The sequence below is a fragment of the Mastigoproctus giganteus genome, chromosome 2 (genome assembly GCF_048544385.1).
Source record: "Mastigoproctus giganteus isolate SK-2022 chromosome 2, ASM4854438v1, whole genome shotgun sequence".
NCBI lineage: Eukaryota > Metazoa > Arthropoda > Arachnida > Uropygi > Thelyphonidae > Mastigoproctus > Mastigoproctus giganteus.
In genome coordinates this window covers 130,493,746-130,509,332 of record NC_143576.1, presented here as the reverse complement: position 1 = coordinate 130,509,332, position 15,587 = coordinate 130,493,746, and the positions used below count along the sequence as shown (strand labels likewise).

Here is a 15,587-nt window from a genome sequence, read left to right as displayed (position 1 = left end):
CTCTCTATTTGAGATACTACACTAATGACCATTCGTGACTACGGACCCTTCATCCTGAGTGCCCGGCACTCAGTAGTTGACTGATTTATTTACTTATTTTACTTTTTTTTTTAAGAGTACTTTTCATATCCTTTTAATTATCAATTTTTCCTGATAACAAAGAATGAGTACCGGCACCTATTTTTTTACAAAAAAAGCACTGGTCAGAAGTAATAAAAAGTTAGTCAAAAGTAAAAAAATTACAGTTATATTTGTTTTATTATTATTTCAATGGATTCCACATATTGTGATCACTTTGGGACACAGCTTAATTGATAACAATAACTGATGAAACAAGAATGCAACTGTTCAGTGCTGTTTATTGGTGCAGTACAGAAATGTGCATATAAAAAGGTAGAAATGAACGGAAAGAAAACACAAAAATCAATCAATATAAATTGTTAATTTGAATATGTATTATTTCTTTGAAAAAGTCACCAGTAAAATTGAAACTATCATAATGACCTTGGAAATCCAGACAAACCATTAAAAACAAAAAAGCAGAAAATATTAAAATCAAGAATTAGAAAAAGGTTAATGCTCTACTGTACTTTCCTTAATGGAGTAGACACCAACAACCATATGAACTGTATGATTTCAGGGCCGCTGCAAGTGGGTAGGTGAGGTAAGCATTGCTTACAGGCAGCAGTTCAAGAGGGCACCGAAATTTTTTTCGATATTGTTTTCTGATTGGTTAACACTTATCAGTATTCAACATTTAGGGCGACAAATTTTATTTTGCTTACTGGTGGCACATAGGAATGCAGTGCTACTCGGGTGCCTCCGTAGCCAGGTGGGCAGAAGCAGCAGTGCATAGCACATGCTTCTTGATTAGACCGGTGTTCGAGCCCATGATCCACCAAATACGGAGGATGCGGAAAGGTCAGAGCAATATGGTCTTAGTTGCTAATGCTCCTAAAAACCAAATAACAATAACATCCAGCAGTGCTACTGTTATGAATCAACAGTGGTAACTAGATGCACAATATGTTGTAGTACAAGAACAAATCATAATGTTACGTAATCATTTCTGCTGCTCACATATGAAGTGCAATAAGGCAAAAAAGTGACAAGATAAACCGACAAAGAACGTTGTCTTTTTTTTTTTTTTTTTATAAAATCCAGTCAAGAGACTTGGTAAAAGGTAACATTACACGAATAATAAATTACTGTGATCACAATAAGTGGAGTGCACTGTATTTCTATTTAAGTTCAGCCTAGGGACTTCTAGTTATCCAGATAAGTCATAAATGAAATAACAACTTCTTTATAAAGAAGTTTTTATTTCATTAATGATTATTATTTCTATGAAATACTGAAGTGAGGGTTCCATCCATTGATGTAAATCTACGTTTTGTTTTTATTTGTATAGACGTTGCAGTTGGAAAAATTTATGCTTTATGCTCATGGGTCTGATTTATGCCATGATCTGGAGTTGAGACATGCAATGGCTAACTGTTTTGAAGCATTAATGGGTATGTTTAGTAATCATTTTCTTACTTTTATGTAATTTGAATGACTGATCTTATGACAAACATACATTTCACTTCAATGTATACGAAATCATTCATTTCAATAATTACCATCATGAATTAGATGATGGTAATTATTGAATAACTTCTATAACTAGCAACCAAGAACTTAATGAAAGGCAGTTATACTACACAGTAAATTTGGAATTAATGTGCAAAATAAAGTTGTAATATGGGAAGATTGACTTATTAGATGGTCTTTTTACTGGTTGTTGTTTTCATACCATTCAGGCGCCTCCGTAGCCAGGTGGGAAGGAGCAGCAGTACATAGCACATGCTTCTTGATTAGACCAGGGTTCGAGCCCATCACCACCAAATACGGATGATGCGGAAAGGTCAGGGAATGACCACCGCATATTCACGGGGCAATATGGCCTTAGTTGCTAATGCTCCTAAAAACCATTTAACAACAACAACATCATACCATTCAAAAAACTCGGTGATCATCATCTTGCATAAATCTGGCATTCCCTTCATTTGTGGCCTGCCCTGAATTATGCTGGTAGTCTGGAAATCACTGCCTATAGTATATATTGGAAGAAAGGAAGTCATTTGGGGCGGGGGGATGTATTTCTCATATCCAAATTATTTTGTATGGTACAGGCTTTATCTTGCTCTCTTCTTTCCTTGTGATATATTACTGTTTTTATTTTGGGGTGCTGTAAATGAAAGGTATGCCAGAATGCAAAGTGATATCATCAACAAAACTATGGATAGGATTTCAGGTCAATAAAGAAGGTCATTAATATACACTGAGTGGACAGAAATCATGGGATACCTACATAGTAACGGGTAGGCTCACCTTTCGTCTGGATAAGGGCAGTCACATGGCAAGGCATTGAATCCATTAGTTCATGAAAACGTTCCACGGGTATTTCCATCCATGCTTGCTGCACGCTGTCCATAATTCTGTCGCCTTCCTGGGGGCAGGATCCAAAACTCGAACAGACCTTTCCACAGCATCCCAAAGATGCTCCACAGAGTTCATGTCTGGTGAACGAGGAGGGCACATTGTCCTGCTGGAAGAGTCCATTGCCCTGTGGGTGCACGATGTCCACAACAGGATGCAAATGGTCTGCAAGGATGGACACATAACCTGGACCTTTCAGAGATGTGTCTAGACATACTAGAGGTCCCAACATGTGTGAGTTGAGCACACCCCAGACCATTACCGACTATCCACCTGCCTGAACGGTTCCTTGTTGATATGATGCGTACATAGCTTCGTACGGTTTCCTTCAAATACGCACCTTCCCATCTGCTCGAAATAAGTGAACACAAGATTCATTGGTCTCCAATCATCCAAGGTGCAGTGTCGATGTTCTTTCGCCCAGTTGAGGTATAGAGTCCCTTGTCATGGTGTTATCAGTGGGACTGGTGGGTCAGCAGCTTCCATAGCCTGTGATGGCTAATGATCGCCCAATGGTCTTGGTGGAGATGTTTCTGGCTGCTCCCTTGTTGAAGTTGGTGATTTGTGCCACTGACGCTCTCCGGTTGGCTAAAACAATGCGAGACAGACATTGACGGCCATTTTCATCCACCACCTTTCTCCGTCAACGATGAGATGTTATTCCGGAAATGGCATATTCCCAATACTCTTGATACTGTTGAACGGTTATAGTGCAATTTCTGTACCACCTCTGCGATAGAGTGACCCATGCATCAGGCACCCACTGTCATCCAACTTTAAAAGTTGATTAACTCACGACGTTTATCCATTGAATTACTGTCTAGGTGAATGCAGTGTACCTATATACCTACAAATCTGTGGGTTAATCCACTAGCAAGAGAGAGGATGACAGCATTGTGTTGCCCAGGAACCAGATATCCCACGAATTCTGTCCTTTCAGTGTACTACTGGTAAAAAGTGGCAGAAAGAACCAAAATTTCGGGAATACCTGCATTAGTGAAGAAGTTAGAAGATAGAAAGAGGCCCATCTCCCGCCAAGTGCAGTGAGCCATCAGAAAGAAAACTGGATACCCAATTCAAAAAACAATTGGCCAACTATATGATAGAGAAACTTATTAGGAAGAGTTTTATGCCAAGCACAATCAAAAGCCTTTGAAATGTCAAGAGCAACTGCTTGAGTTTCACCAAACTTTTCCATTGAATTTGTCCAGTGGATCGACACTGACGGAATCCATACTTATTGCAATTGTTGATCAGATGAAAGTTTCTAGATAGTTTAAGATTTGGTGGTTAATAGATTTCTCCATTACTTTAGAGAGAGTAGAAGTAATTGCAATGGGACAGTTATTGGATGCGAGGGATTTCTCACCCTTTTTAGGAACTGGCTGGATATGTGCAAATTTCCAAGCAGAAGGGAAAATACCTGTGGAATAAGATAATGAAAAAAAGGTGACACAGAACAGGAGTAAGTTCAGGAGCACAGGTTTTGAGAACAAGTGGAGAAATACCATCGAGACCTGGAGCTTTCTTAGCATCAAGATTGATCAAAATTCTTCTTAAGACCTTTTGATGAAAAACCGCGGAGACATTGAATGGATTGTACTAAGGTAAGGTGTAAGGTGTATTTAGTGTCAGACGGCACCAGGGGTTTCCCCCATCTCCGCGTAGTTTTCATTGTGGGTGTACCAGTTCACTGGAAATGCCAGAGATTTAAAAGTGTATGGATATTGTATATGTGTAGTGCCGTGTACCGTTGTTCATCTGGTCGTTTAGCCGCTGGACCCCTGCTGAGGCCCAACGTTGCCCCACCTTTGCCCCGTGGAGGCAGACCAGGAACCCAGTAGACTTAAGTTACTCTGGCAGGTCCTGCCACCTAATTTCCTGAGATTTCAGTGGCTAGGACCTAAAAAAAAAAAAAAAAAAAAAAAAAAAAAATAATAAAATAAATAAATAAATAAATAAAATAAAATAATAAAAAAAAAAAAAATAAATAAATAAAAAAAAATAAAAAATAAATAAATAAATAAATAAAATAAAATAAAAATAAAAAATAAAATAAATAAAGAAATAAAATAATAATAAAAGGATAAATAAATAAAATGATAAGAAAAAAAAAAAAAATGTATTTATATTGCATGCATATATGCATGTATACAAGCACATATATGCACACACAACGTGCATACATGTGCCAACGTTAATCGTGGGGTTGACGTCACTTGAGTTGGGTGCATATATGTGTACATACAAGTACATATATACACACATGCACATATGTACACACAACGTGCATACACATACCAACGTCAATCGTGGGGTTGACGTCGCTTGAGTTGGGCCAGAACGTGGGTGAAGATATTTTGGATGTATTTAAATTTAGGTGTGTGGGACTTCGCTAGCGTGAAGATAGAGAGGGGGGGAAGGCTGAAGACTGGGGGGAGAAAGACAGAAATATGGAGCCAATAGGGAAGACAGCCCCAAGTTTAGTGTGGCATGCCCATGCCCCACCAGAGTGGAAATGAGGGGGGGCGACGAGAGAATCGTCTCCCCAGGGGAGTAGGGTTTAAAGGTGAAGGGGGCTAGGGTGCCCTCTTCAGGCTGCCGTGAGGCTTTGGGAGCTAAGCTGCAGTTTGTTGTTTGTTGTCTCTATTCTTGTCCACTTGATTCAGATTGGGACACTCATGAGGCAATCCCTGTCCCCCTTTTTTTTTTTTTTTTTTTTTTCTCCTCCGTTGATTCTCTTTTCTTCTTCTTTTTTTCCTTCTTTTCTTTATTCCTTTCTTTTCCATTCATTTTCTTTTCTTCCACAGTTTTCTTTTCCAGGAATTGTCTCTGTCTTATGCGATTTATGTTACTGTACTATCAGTCTCGATGTATGGCAATTAACACCCTTCTCCTTGTGAAGAGGTCCTGTGCATACTGGGAGAACGCTCGGTACTCCTCTTCCGTGTCAATGAAGTGATGTTCAAGTCCTTTGGGGAGGTAATGGATTTTCGTGATGAGGGTGCATCTGAGGTCTTCGTATTGTGGGCAGTCGTAAAGCAGGTGGTCCCAGCTTTCGACCTCCCCGCACGTGCAATTTGGTTCATCGACGAGGCAGAAGCTGAACAGTTTCTGGTTGAAGGGTCCATGTCCTGTGAGTAACGAGGTCAGGTGCAAGCCCGGGAAGAACCAACCCGGTTGCCTTGGGTATATTTTGTTCAGTTCTGGAAAGAATTTACGAGTGATCTCGCCCTTTGTCGTCTCTGTCCATCTTTGCTGCCACTCCTGAAGGAGGTAGGTCTGTAGTCGGGCTCTTTCCGTTTTTTGACTGCTTGCTGGGTTGATTGTGAAGTCCTGATGATTTGCGGCCACTCCCTTTGAGTGCAAGTAGAGCAGTCCTGCTTTCACAGCTTCTAAATCCAGGGGTAGCGCGCCAGCAAGCACCTGCAGTGCAGGTGTGCTTACCGTGCGGCAAGCTCGTGTGGTTGTCAATAGGATGGTCCTATGTGTCATATCCAGGATTTTCTTGTTGGTTACCAGTGATGTTTTGGTGTACCATACTGCAGCTGCGTAGATTATTGCTGGGATGAAGGTTGACTTATAATATAGCAATAGGGTTCGTTTTTTCAGTCCCCAATCCTTCCTCGTAATCCTAGCCACTAGGGCTGAGTATCTTCTTATTTTCATTCTTATGTGTTTCAGGTGAGGTATGAAGGATAGGTTATTATCTAAGATAACTCCTAAGTACTTCATTTGCTTGGTGAGTTTGATGGTCAGGCCATTTATTTTTATTTGGGGCGGACGCTGTACCTGAAGAGTTCCTTTCAGCAAGATGGATATGGTTTTCGTCGGTGCAATTTTTAGCTGGTTTTTTGTGGCCCAGTATTGTAATTTCTGCATTGCCTCATTGCCGATGTTTTCCAGTTGGACTCTGGAATCTGCCTCAATAGTAACAATGAGATCGTCCGCAAAGGCCTGGGCCTCAGCCAGCCCCAAGTCCTGGCACAGGAAATCGTCCAAGACCATGTTCCAAATGAGAGGACCCAAGACAGACCCCTGCGGACATCCCCTATGTATGTTTCTTGTGATTTTTTGATAATTTGTATTTATTTCCACTCTTCTGCCTGAAAGGTAGTCTTCCATTGCTTTGTATAAGTTGATTGGTACTGCAGCTTCTCTCAGTCTGTTCAGGACGCTCGGCCACCAAAGTGAGTCGAACGCCCCGGCAAAATCGACTGAAATGACCAATAGATATTTTTTCCTGCACTCTTGTGCTTTCCTAAGCAGATCTCCAAGGGCATCCACCGTAGAGGATCCTGGCTTAAAGCCAAACTGATTTTTAGCTGCCAGGCCTGCCCTTTCGTAGTGGTTCTGTATCCGCATGTGGAGTAGCCTCTCGTACAATTTACTGACTACTGAGAGCAGAGCGATGGGTCTGTATGATGATGGATGTTCTGGGTTCTTAGTAGGATTTTTCAGAATTAGCTTGGTGTTTGCAGTTTTCCATGCTGCAGGGAATTTCCCTGTTTCCAAACATCTGTTGTAGAGGGTGAGTAGGATTTGCGGAGCAATTTCTACTATTTTTTTCAGTATCTCCGGTTCGATCATATCAAGTCCCGGGCATTTGCGGTTTTTGATCCTGGTAGCAGCCGCGCCGAGTTCCTCATGGGTGAAGGGGGGCTCGAGCGCAGGGGTGATATATTTTTCATTTTCTTCGCAAATCTTATGTTGTTCTTGCAGAGTTAGGGTGGCGGGTTCCTTGAAAATTGTGTCGAGTATATTACCCATTGATTGCTCCCAAGTGGTTGTATAGTCTCCTTGCGAGGTCCTGGTGGTGCTGATCACCTCCCCCCTGGGCAGTTTGTTTGTAGTCACCTTGTAAACTACACCCCAGGGGTCAGTTCTTCCTGTCGTGGATACTAGACGCTCCCAGGAACGCTTCTTGCTTTTCTGTATCGCGTCCGTATACTGATTTCTGACTTCTCGATAGCGCTGTCTTAAAGCCTCCACTTCATGTGCAGGCCAAGTCCTACGGGCTCTCTGGAAATCTTTCCTAGCTTTTTGCATCTGGCGTCGAAGCACGGCTATTTCTGGGGTCCACCAAGGAACAGCACCAGGTTTTGGGTTTTTTCTTTTGATTGTTCGATCGCTAATGGTTTGTATTAGGTCTGTAGTCCCCCTCAGAAGGTCATCCGGGTCATTTTGTGGGTTTATACTGGCTGGGTTGCTTTCTATGGCTGTGATGAGCAGGTTTTTGAATGACATCCAGTCTGCTTTGGCAACTGCATATCTGTTTTTCTGTTGGTTTGTTCGTGTTACTGTTGTCAGTTGTCTGATTATTTTAAAGGTGATTGCTCGGTGGTCTGAGGTAGTCCATGCCTCCTCCACCTTCCAGTCAGTCACAAATCCCTCCAAGTTCCTAGTAGCTAGGGATACATCGATCGTAGCCTCCCAGAGGGTGTTGCAAAAGGTTGGCAAGTGGTGAGGTTGATTTAGCACTGTCAGTTGTGATCCTGCCAAGTAATCCTCAAGGAGTTGACCATTTTGGGTTCCACGCCTGCCAGGGGTAGTACTGTGCCATGTCGGGGATCGACAGTTCACGTCAGCTCCTATGATGATTTTTTGGTTTGGTAGGATGTCCTGCAGGCATTGAAGATATTCGATTGCAAAATCTATCTGTTGTCCTGGTCTACAATAGAGTGCCACAACGTACAGGTTCCCTAAAGCTGTATTTAGCTGGGCACAGGCGGCCCACTCCGTGCAGAACTGCGTGATTTTAGTCACTGTGATATTGCTGTTCCTTACCAGGACAGCAGCCCATGGGGTGTCTTCAACTGTGTGTATCACTTTGTAGGTGAGCGGGTAGCCTACAACCCGTTTCCCATGCGAGTATGGCTCCTGTAATATGATGACATCGACGTTTTCCTCTTCAGCTTTAACTCGGATCTGGTCGGCTACTGCTCTAGCCCTCTGCGCATTTATTTGAATTATTTTTAGTATATTTGTGTTGTAAGCTTTAATTTTCGTCCCCATAGTTAATCCTACTTTGGTATAAACTCTTGGCTCGTTGGTATGTGGGACACATGGGGTCTCTCAGTGAATGCTTGTACTCTAGCTTTAAGTTTTTACAGTTTACGCAGGTAGGTCCCACACCTTTGTGGGGACAGGCATTATATTCATGGCCTTTTTCTGAGCAGTGGCCGCATGTTGGGGTGGTTTGTGCACACGTATGCGTGGTGTGACCGAACTTGCAGCAGCGGTAGCACTTCGGAACGACCACACGTTCGTGATATCGGTAGCAGCCCCATTCTATAAACACCCTTGTTTGGTTCTTCAGGGTTTGCCAGGCTTCCGGGGTTAGTTCTACTACCCAGTTTTTGTTTATTCCATCCCTCGCTTTAATGGAGTATTTGGGCATTGCTATCTCTTGTGGATTTTTGTTAGGGATTTTACCCTGTAGGTTTCTATGGTAGAGTTCGTACGCTAATTGGTTCGGTGTGATGTCTTTATCTACGTCGTATATTATTATGGCTGGCCCTTTTCTTTTGGGTGGTTCAGCTGTTAGACCCAAAGTGGCTATTTTCGGGTTTTGTATTATTCCTAGCATCTCTTTCTTTGTCTCGGTTTCTATTACCAGTCCTATGCTCCTCATCTTGCGTATTCCTCTGATTTGGGTTTGTTTGAGGTCTTCCTTCATGGTGCTTATTAGTTTTGCCTTAATTTCTTCACTTGTTGTTATTTCCTCGGCATTTTTGGGCCTTAGTATTACCAGGTTTGGCGTTGGGAGGAGTGTCTTTTTCTTTGGCTGTTCGTTTCTTGGCATCTGTGTCACAGTTGGTGGATTACTCAGTGCACTTGCATAGGTAGGTATGCGCTGTTGCATTTGCTGTGTGACCCTACATTCCTGGTAGGCCTCCAGTTTGGCTGCATTTCTTTCTGCCTCACTGCGAACCTTGTGGAAGACCGTCTCCAGCTTGGTCCATATTCCTACAATATCAGCCCTAAGGGCAGCTGAGATTCTACTTGCGGAGTCTTTCAGTTTGTTTTCAAGCTCCACCCGGAGGGCCAAAACCTGGTCCAGTACCGTTCCATCCGGCAATCTGGGGTCTATGGTAGGCTGGGGCTGCTTACTTAATTCTTCGCTGTTCTCTGGTTGGGGGTCCTCATTGTTTTGCTGGTCTTTCGATTCACTTTGCGATCTTGTCTCCATTCCCGTACTCGGGGCGACATATTTCTTGTATTTCTTTTTTGAAGTTTGTTGTGGCTGTGCTCCATCACCGTGGTCATTCTTCTCTATAATTTGCAAATCATCATTTTGCTCTAGGATAGGTTGTTGCCTTCTTCGTTGGTGTTCATCTTCTGGCTGAAGTTCAGTCAATTTGTGACTATGGCTAATCATTTTGTCTCAGGTACGGTTTATCGAGACTAATCCGGATTATCGAGGTAGGATCCACACACTCAAGAACCGGCTAGGAATGTTTACAAATGTTGCCGATCATAAGTCCGTGGCACAATTTCGGGCCTAGCAGTGGTCAATCTAAACTTTTGATTCCCCACCAATGATTGGGGGGGGGGGTTTCACCCAAGTATAGTGGGAAAGTTAATGCTGTGAAAAGCAGGTGGTCGCTGCTTTTTGTGGCGATGACGAAGCTACTGCCGAAGGCTGTAGATGGCAACCAGGAGCTCTCGCTAATAGAGGCTTAAGCATTTACACACATGGGGGTCACCCTCCCCACTCAATAATGCAGATCACTGTAGTCACACCCTCCAGTTCAAGAACAATGGGTGAAGCAGAATGTGTGTCGTCGCAGGCCGTCCCAGTGTAGCACGGCGCAGTAAAAAATAGTTCTCTACACTAAGTACATGTTCGAAGCACACGATTTTACAAAATTCGGCGGTTTACGGTACAGTTTGGTGGAGCGGTCTTTCAGCTCAGTTTTAAACACAGTTTGGGCAACTCCCCAGTCAAGTGTAAACTACCAACGTGGCTTCTGCTTTACATCAGTGCCTCTCTATGGCCCTTCTGCCAGCCACATGGTGACCATTGTAGTCTGACAACAAAGGACACAGATAGAAACGCTGGTAATTTACTAAATTCCCAATAGATATTAAAACTAATCTCACCTACGGAATCCTCCAGATAAGCTCTTTCAGGTGGAACACTTTTTTAGACTGATTTAACATTTTAAACACTTCATTTCCACACAAATTCAGGAGCGCGAAATAACGTGTCCGGTCGTAACGGCCGGCCAAGGTCACCGCCGCCGAATGGATTGTACTGTGAATTGTAGGAGTTGGTTTGCCCAGATCATTAATACAAGAATTACAAGAAAAGTAGAATGCTAGCAGATCAGCTTTATCTTTAGCTAAAGTGGCAATAGAAACATATGGTTTTGACAGAGGTGGGAATAGAGATGGGCAAAAGTTGTGACTAATAGTTCTGGCAAGAATCCAGGATGCTCGACTACCATTTGGACAAGAAGCAAGTTTTATACTTAGCCTGTTCAAAATCTCATTTGTACTGATTAATAGCTGCTTTACAATTGTCGCAAGCTCTGATGTAGGCAGAAATGAACCTGGAGATTCGGATACAAGCCAATTACGATATACAACATTCTTCTCTTGAACAGCCTTACCACATTTATTGGAAAACCAAGGTTTAGATATATGACAGATATTAAGGTGGAGTGTGGAATGAAGGATTCCATTCCTACAAAAATAATTTCACTGACACAATCTGAGCAAACGTTGACATCAGAAGATTTGAAACATTAATCTGACTAAGGAAAAGAAAAGAAATCTCACACATTATCCCATTTTGCATTCTTGTAATGCCAAACAACAAGAGGAAGGCTCCATTGAAGAAGACATTATCACCAAGTTGTAATCTGAGTGCCTAGAGGACCACTCACCTCAACTGTGTACTTAAAAGGGTTGTTTGTGAGAAACTTTCAAGTGTATTGGCTCTGTGGTTAGGATTATCTGTTATGTGAACAATCAGTGCACGGTCATTAGTAATTGCAAAAGCCACAGCATCTCGACTGGCTGGGTCTATGTGACTAGAAAAACAGAAGCCAGCTGGGATTGTGAACATTACAATCATCAAGGAAAATTTCCTCGCTCTCAGAAAGTTGGAATGGAGAAAGTCAAGTTTCAAAGAGAGGACACGAAAGAGTTCTAAGAGATTAGTGGAGTTGGGAGAAGATAGAAGTAAGAAATGAATTTGTAGAGATTTTAAGCCAGAGAAGATTGAAAAGAGGAGATTCCAAATTGCTAAAGTCTGACAGGGAATATCAGAGTGAACGTATGCACTTGTACCACTTTCAAGCGAAAGGAATTATACAGTGAATAATTTGGACAACTGATGAGCAGTGGTTGAATTGACTGCTAGTTGCGATTCTATCAGAAAAATACACGGGATTTTGCTGACTGTAGGAGGAAATGGACATTATTGATTGGAACTGAGAGTGTGTATATTTGTGAAATGAATGAATGAGGAAGTGTTTGCATAATAATTTGGACATTTATGGAGTCCCCTATTGTTCTGGATTTGTGGAAGTATGATACTAACTACATGCAAGAACTTGTACCACGTGGAAGAAATGTTTAGGCTAGAGCCACACTTTCTGCCAAGAACTTAATCATTTCATAGTTTTCTTTAATCATCTGAACAATACCTGTTTTAAACTAATTGTATTACGTTTCTCCCAGCATTAGGAGCTAAACTTCCTGCAATTTTGCATGAGTGAATTTTTTTGTTTATTTTTAATATGATGTTTTTTTAACCTTAATGCTTTTCTGATTTTGTAAATCCCTCTGGTTTCTGTTATGGGATCTCTGTAATTATAATTTTTACAGTTATTAAAGAATAATAATATTATTATTGAGATTAGTAAATTAATGTAATATGCATGTCTAAATATTAAAGGTAACATTTTTAAAAGCCTTGAACGTGATTTTAAAGAATAATTTTTGTAGCTTAATATTCATAATCAACCATCTGATTTTCTTTGAAATAAATAACTTGTATGAAGATTCTCAGATCCCTGATGTGTTCATACAAAACAAGAGTTTAAAAAAAAAAAAAAAATCTTAATAGATTAGGATTGCTTTTACATTTCATATTCATTTAAATTCTTTCTTAATTTTTTAGGAGCTTTGTTTTTAGATCATGGTATTCAAGTTGCAGATCGAGTATTTTCAGAAACCTTGTTCAGTGATGCAACTTTACTTGATGTTTGGATGAACTACCCACCCCATCCTTTGCAGGTATTTGGAGTACCACTTTTGGAGATCTTAAAGTGTACTTTTTTTTTTTTTTTTGTTTATTATATTTTTTTCAAATGTGTTATTTCTTAGAGAGTAATGTGAAACTCATATACTATACAATAGTGCTCTAAAAGTGATTGCTCCACTTGTCATCTGTGAGTTCACTAATCCAGTTTGGTAACATAATCTGGACAGAGCTGGTCCAAAACTAGGATATAACAACCACTTTTTTCACTTTCTTATTCCAAAGGTGTTTTTCCTTCTGCTTGGAAGTTTGCTCATATCCAGCCAGTTCCTAAAACGGGTGACAAATCCCTACCATCCAATTATCGGCCCATTGCAAATACTTCTACTCTTTCTAAATTAATGGAGAAATCAATTAACCGCCAACTCTTAAACTACCTAGAAGATGACTCTCATCAACTGGTGCAATACAACCACTTTGCTTATTGGAGGCTTGAAGTGGTGGAACCCATGTTTAGTCTCCAGAGCTAGGTTCCAGTCAACACTTCCCATCTCTTCCATCATGCACTATGACTGATGACTTTTCAGGTTATGATGGACATCATGCAAAGATCCAATCTTCCTTACATTTCGAGGGTGCAGCTCTAAAACAGTGTTCGCAGGCTGGCCGCTAGTTACTACACCGTACCGAACCTATTGGTAACTTTCTAGGAGGCTTCCAAATCAGCTAGAGTATAATCTTGCTACCTCTTCTCTCCCAGATAGTGACTGGAGGGAGTCCGAGTGGTGTGTATGCGGGGGGGCATTGTCGAGGCCACATTATGTCTAGGATCTGGGTATATTCTTACCATGTGTACGCCATATACAAAAATTTCATTACTTCATACAGCAGTGGCCGAAAAGGCTAGCTGGGTGGGTAAAGTGCCTGCCTGGCAACCCAAAGGTCGCGGGTTCGAATCCCGCCTGGGGCTTGGATCAAAGTACTGCAAAAACCTTGGGAGGTGCATTATGGCCACAGAGGCCGATATGCCAACAACTACCAAAAAAAAAAAAAAAACTTCATACAGCATGTCCCACCCACTTTTTCTTACTATTGAATACACCATGAATTGTCAAACTAATAGAGTAAGCTTATCTGCAGAAAGATCTAAACCTCCCAAACGCTTCCTAATTCATTTTACAAATATACGTGGTTTCAATTCTAATCTCAACGATGTCCATTTCCACTTGCAGTCTGTCAAACCCCGTGTACTTTTTCTGACAGAATCTCAGTTATCAGTTGATTCAACTACTGCTCATCTCAGTTGCCCAAATTACTTGCTGTATGATTCCTTTCGCCTCAAAGGTGGTACTTGTGCATTTGTCCTTTCCGATATTCCCAGTCAGAGACTTGGTAATTTGGAATCTCCTCTTTTCGATCTTCTCTGGCTTAAAATTTCTCTATCTCATTGTGTCAAATTCATCTGTTGTCTCTACCATTCTCCCAACTCCATTAATCACTTGGAGTTCTTTGACTTCCTCTCTTTGCAACTTGACTTTCTCCAGTCCAACTTTCCTAACAGTGAGGTAATTTTCCTTGGTGATTTTAATGTTCACAAATCCAGCTGGCTTCCGTTTTCTAGTCATACCTACCCTGTTGGTCGAGATGCTGAGGCTTTTGCAATTACTAATGACCTTGCACAGATTGTTCATTTACCTACAAGAATACCGGACAATCCTAACCATACAGCCAACATGCTTGATGTTTTTCTCACAAACAACCCTTCTAAGTACACAGTCAAAGTGAGAGGTCCTTTAGGCACCTCAGATCACAACTTGGTGATTGTCTCTTCTCCAATGGAGCTTTTATCTCATGGCTATTCCCAACCTCGTATTATTTGGCATTACAAGAATGCAAAATGGGATGACCTGCAGGATTTCTTTTCCTTAGTCGGATTACTGTTTCAAAACTTCTGATGTCAATGTTTGCTCAGATCGTGCCAGTGAAATTATTCTTGCAAGAATGGAATCCTTTATCCCACAGTCCACTTTAAAATCTTATCCTTTATCTAAACCTTGGTTTTCCAATAAATGTGCTAAGGCTGTTCAGGAGAAGAATGTTGCATATCATAATTGGCTTATTTCTAATTCTTCAGTTTCATTTTCTGCCTACACTAAAACTTGCAACAATTGCAAAAAGCAGTTATTAATCAGTCCAAACTAGAGTTTGAACAGGCTAAGAGTAGAAAACTTGCATCTTGCCCTAATGGTAACCGAGCATTCTGGTCTCTTGCCAAAGCCATTGGCCGCAACTTTTGCCCATCTCTGCTCCCACCTCTGTCCAAACCAGATGGTTCTGTTGTTACTTCAGCCAAGGAAAAAGCTGACCTGCTAGCATCCCATTTTTCTTCCAACTCATATATTAATGATCTTGGTAAAACACCTCCTACCATTCCCAACACACTCCATTCAATGCCTCCTGTGATCTGCTATAAAAAGAATGTCAGTAGGATTTTGACGAATCTGGATGCTAAGAAAGCTCCAGGTCCCGGTGGTATTTCTCCACTTGTTCTCAAAACCTGTGCTCCTGAACTTACTCCTGTTTGCCATCTTTTTTCACTTTATTATTCCAAAGGTGTATTTCCTTCTGCTTGGAAGTTTGCTCATATCCAGCCAGTTCCTAAAAAGGGTGACAAATCCCTCCCATCCAATTATCATTCCATTGCAATTACTTCTACTCTTTCTAAAGTAATGGAGAGATCAATTAACTGCCAACTCTAAAACTACCTAGAAACCTTCCGTGTGATCAATGATTGCCAGTATGGATTCCATCAGTGTCGATCCACTGGTGATATTCTGGCTTATGTTACCCATTATGTTACTAATTCAATCGAAAAGTTCAGTGAAACACA

The 15,587-nt window shown here is 41.3% G+C and overlaps 1 protein-coding gene across 2 annotated transcripts in view; it reads left to right on the top strand.

Moving 5' to 3' along the window:
* drosha (ribonuclease 3 drosha) overlaps positions 1 to 15,587 on the top strand; it is a 357,699-nt gene that overhangs the window by 262,566 nt on the left and 79,546 nt on the right. For both annotated transcript variants that reach the window (XM_090389541.1, XM_090389540.1), the window contains exons 16-17: positions 1,412 to 1,514; positions 12,617 to 12,732. In XM_090389541.1, the coding sequence (XP_090245667.1) occupies positions 1,412 to 1,514; positions 12,617 to 12,732 (219 nt within the window). The remainder of the gene's footprint in view (positions 1 to 1,411; positions 1,515 to 12,616; positions 12,733 to 15,587) is intronic.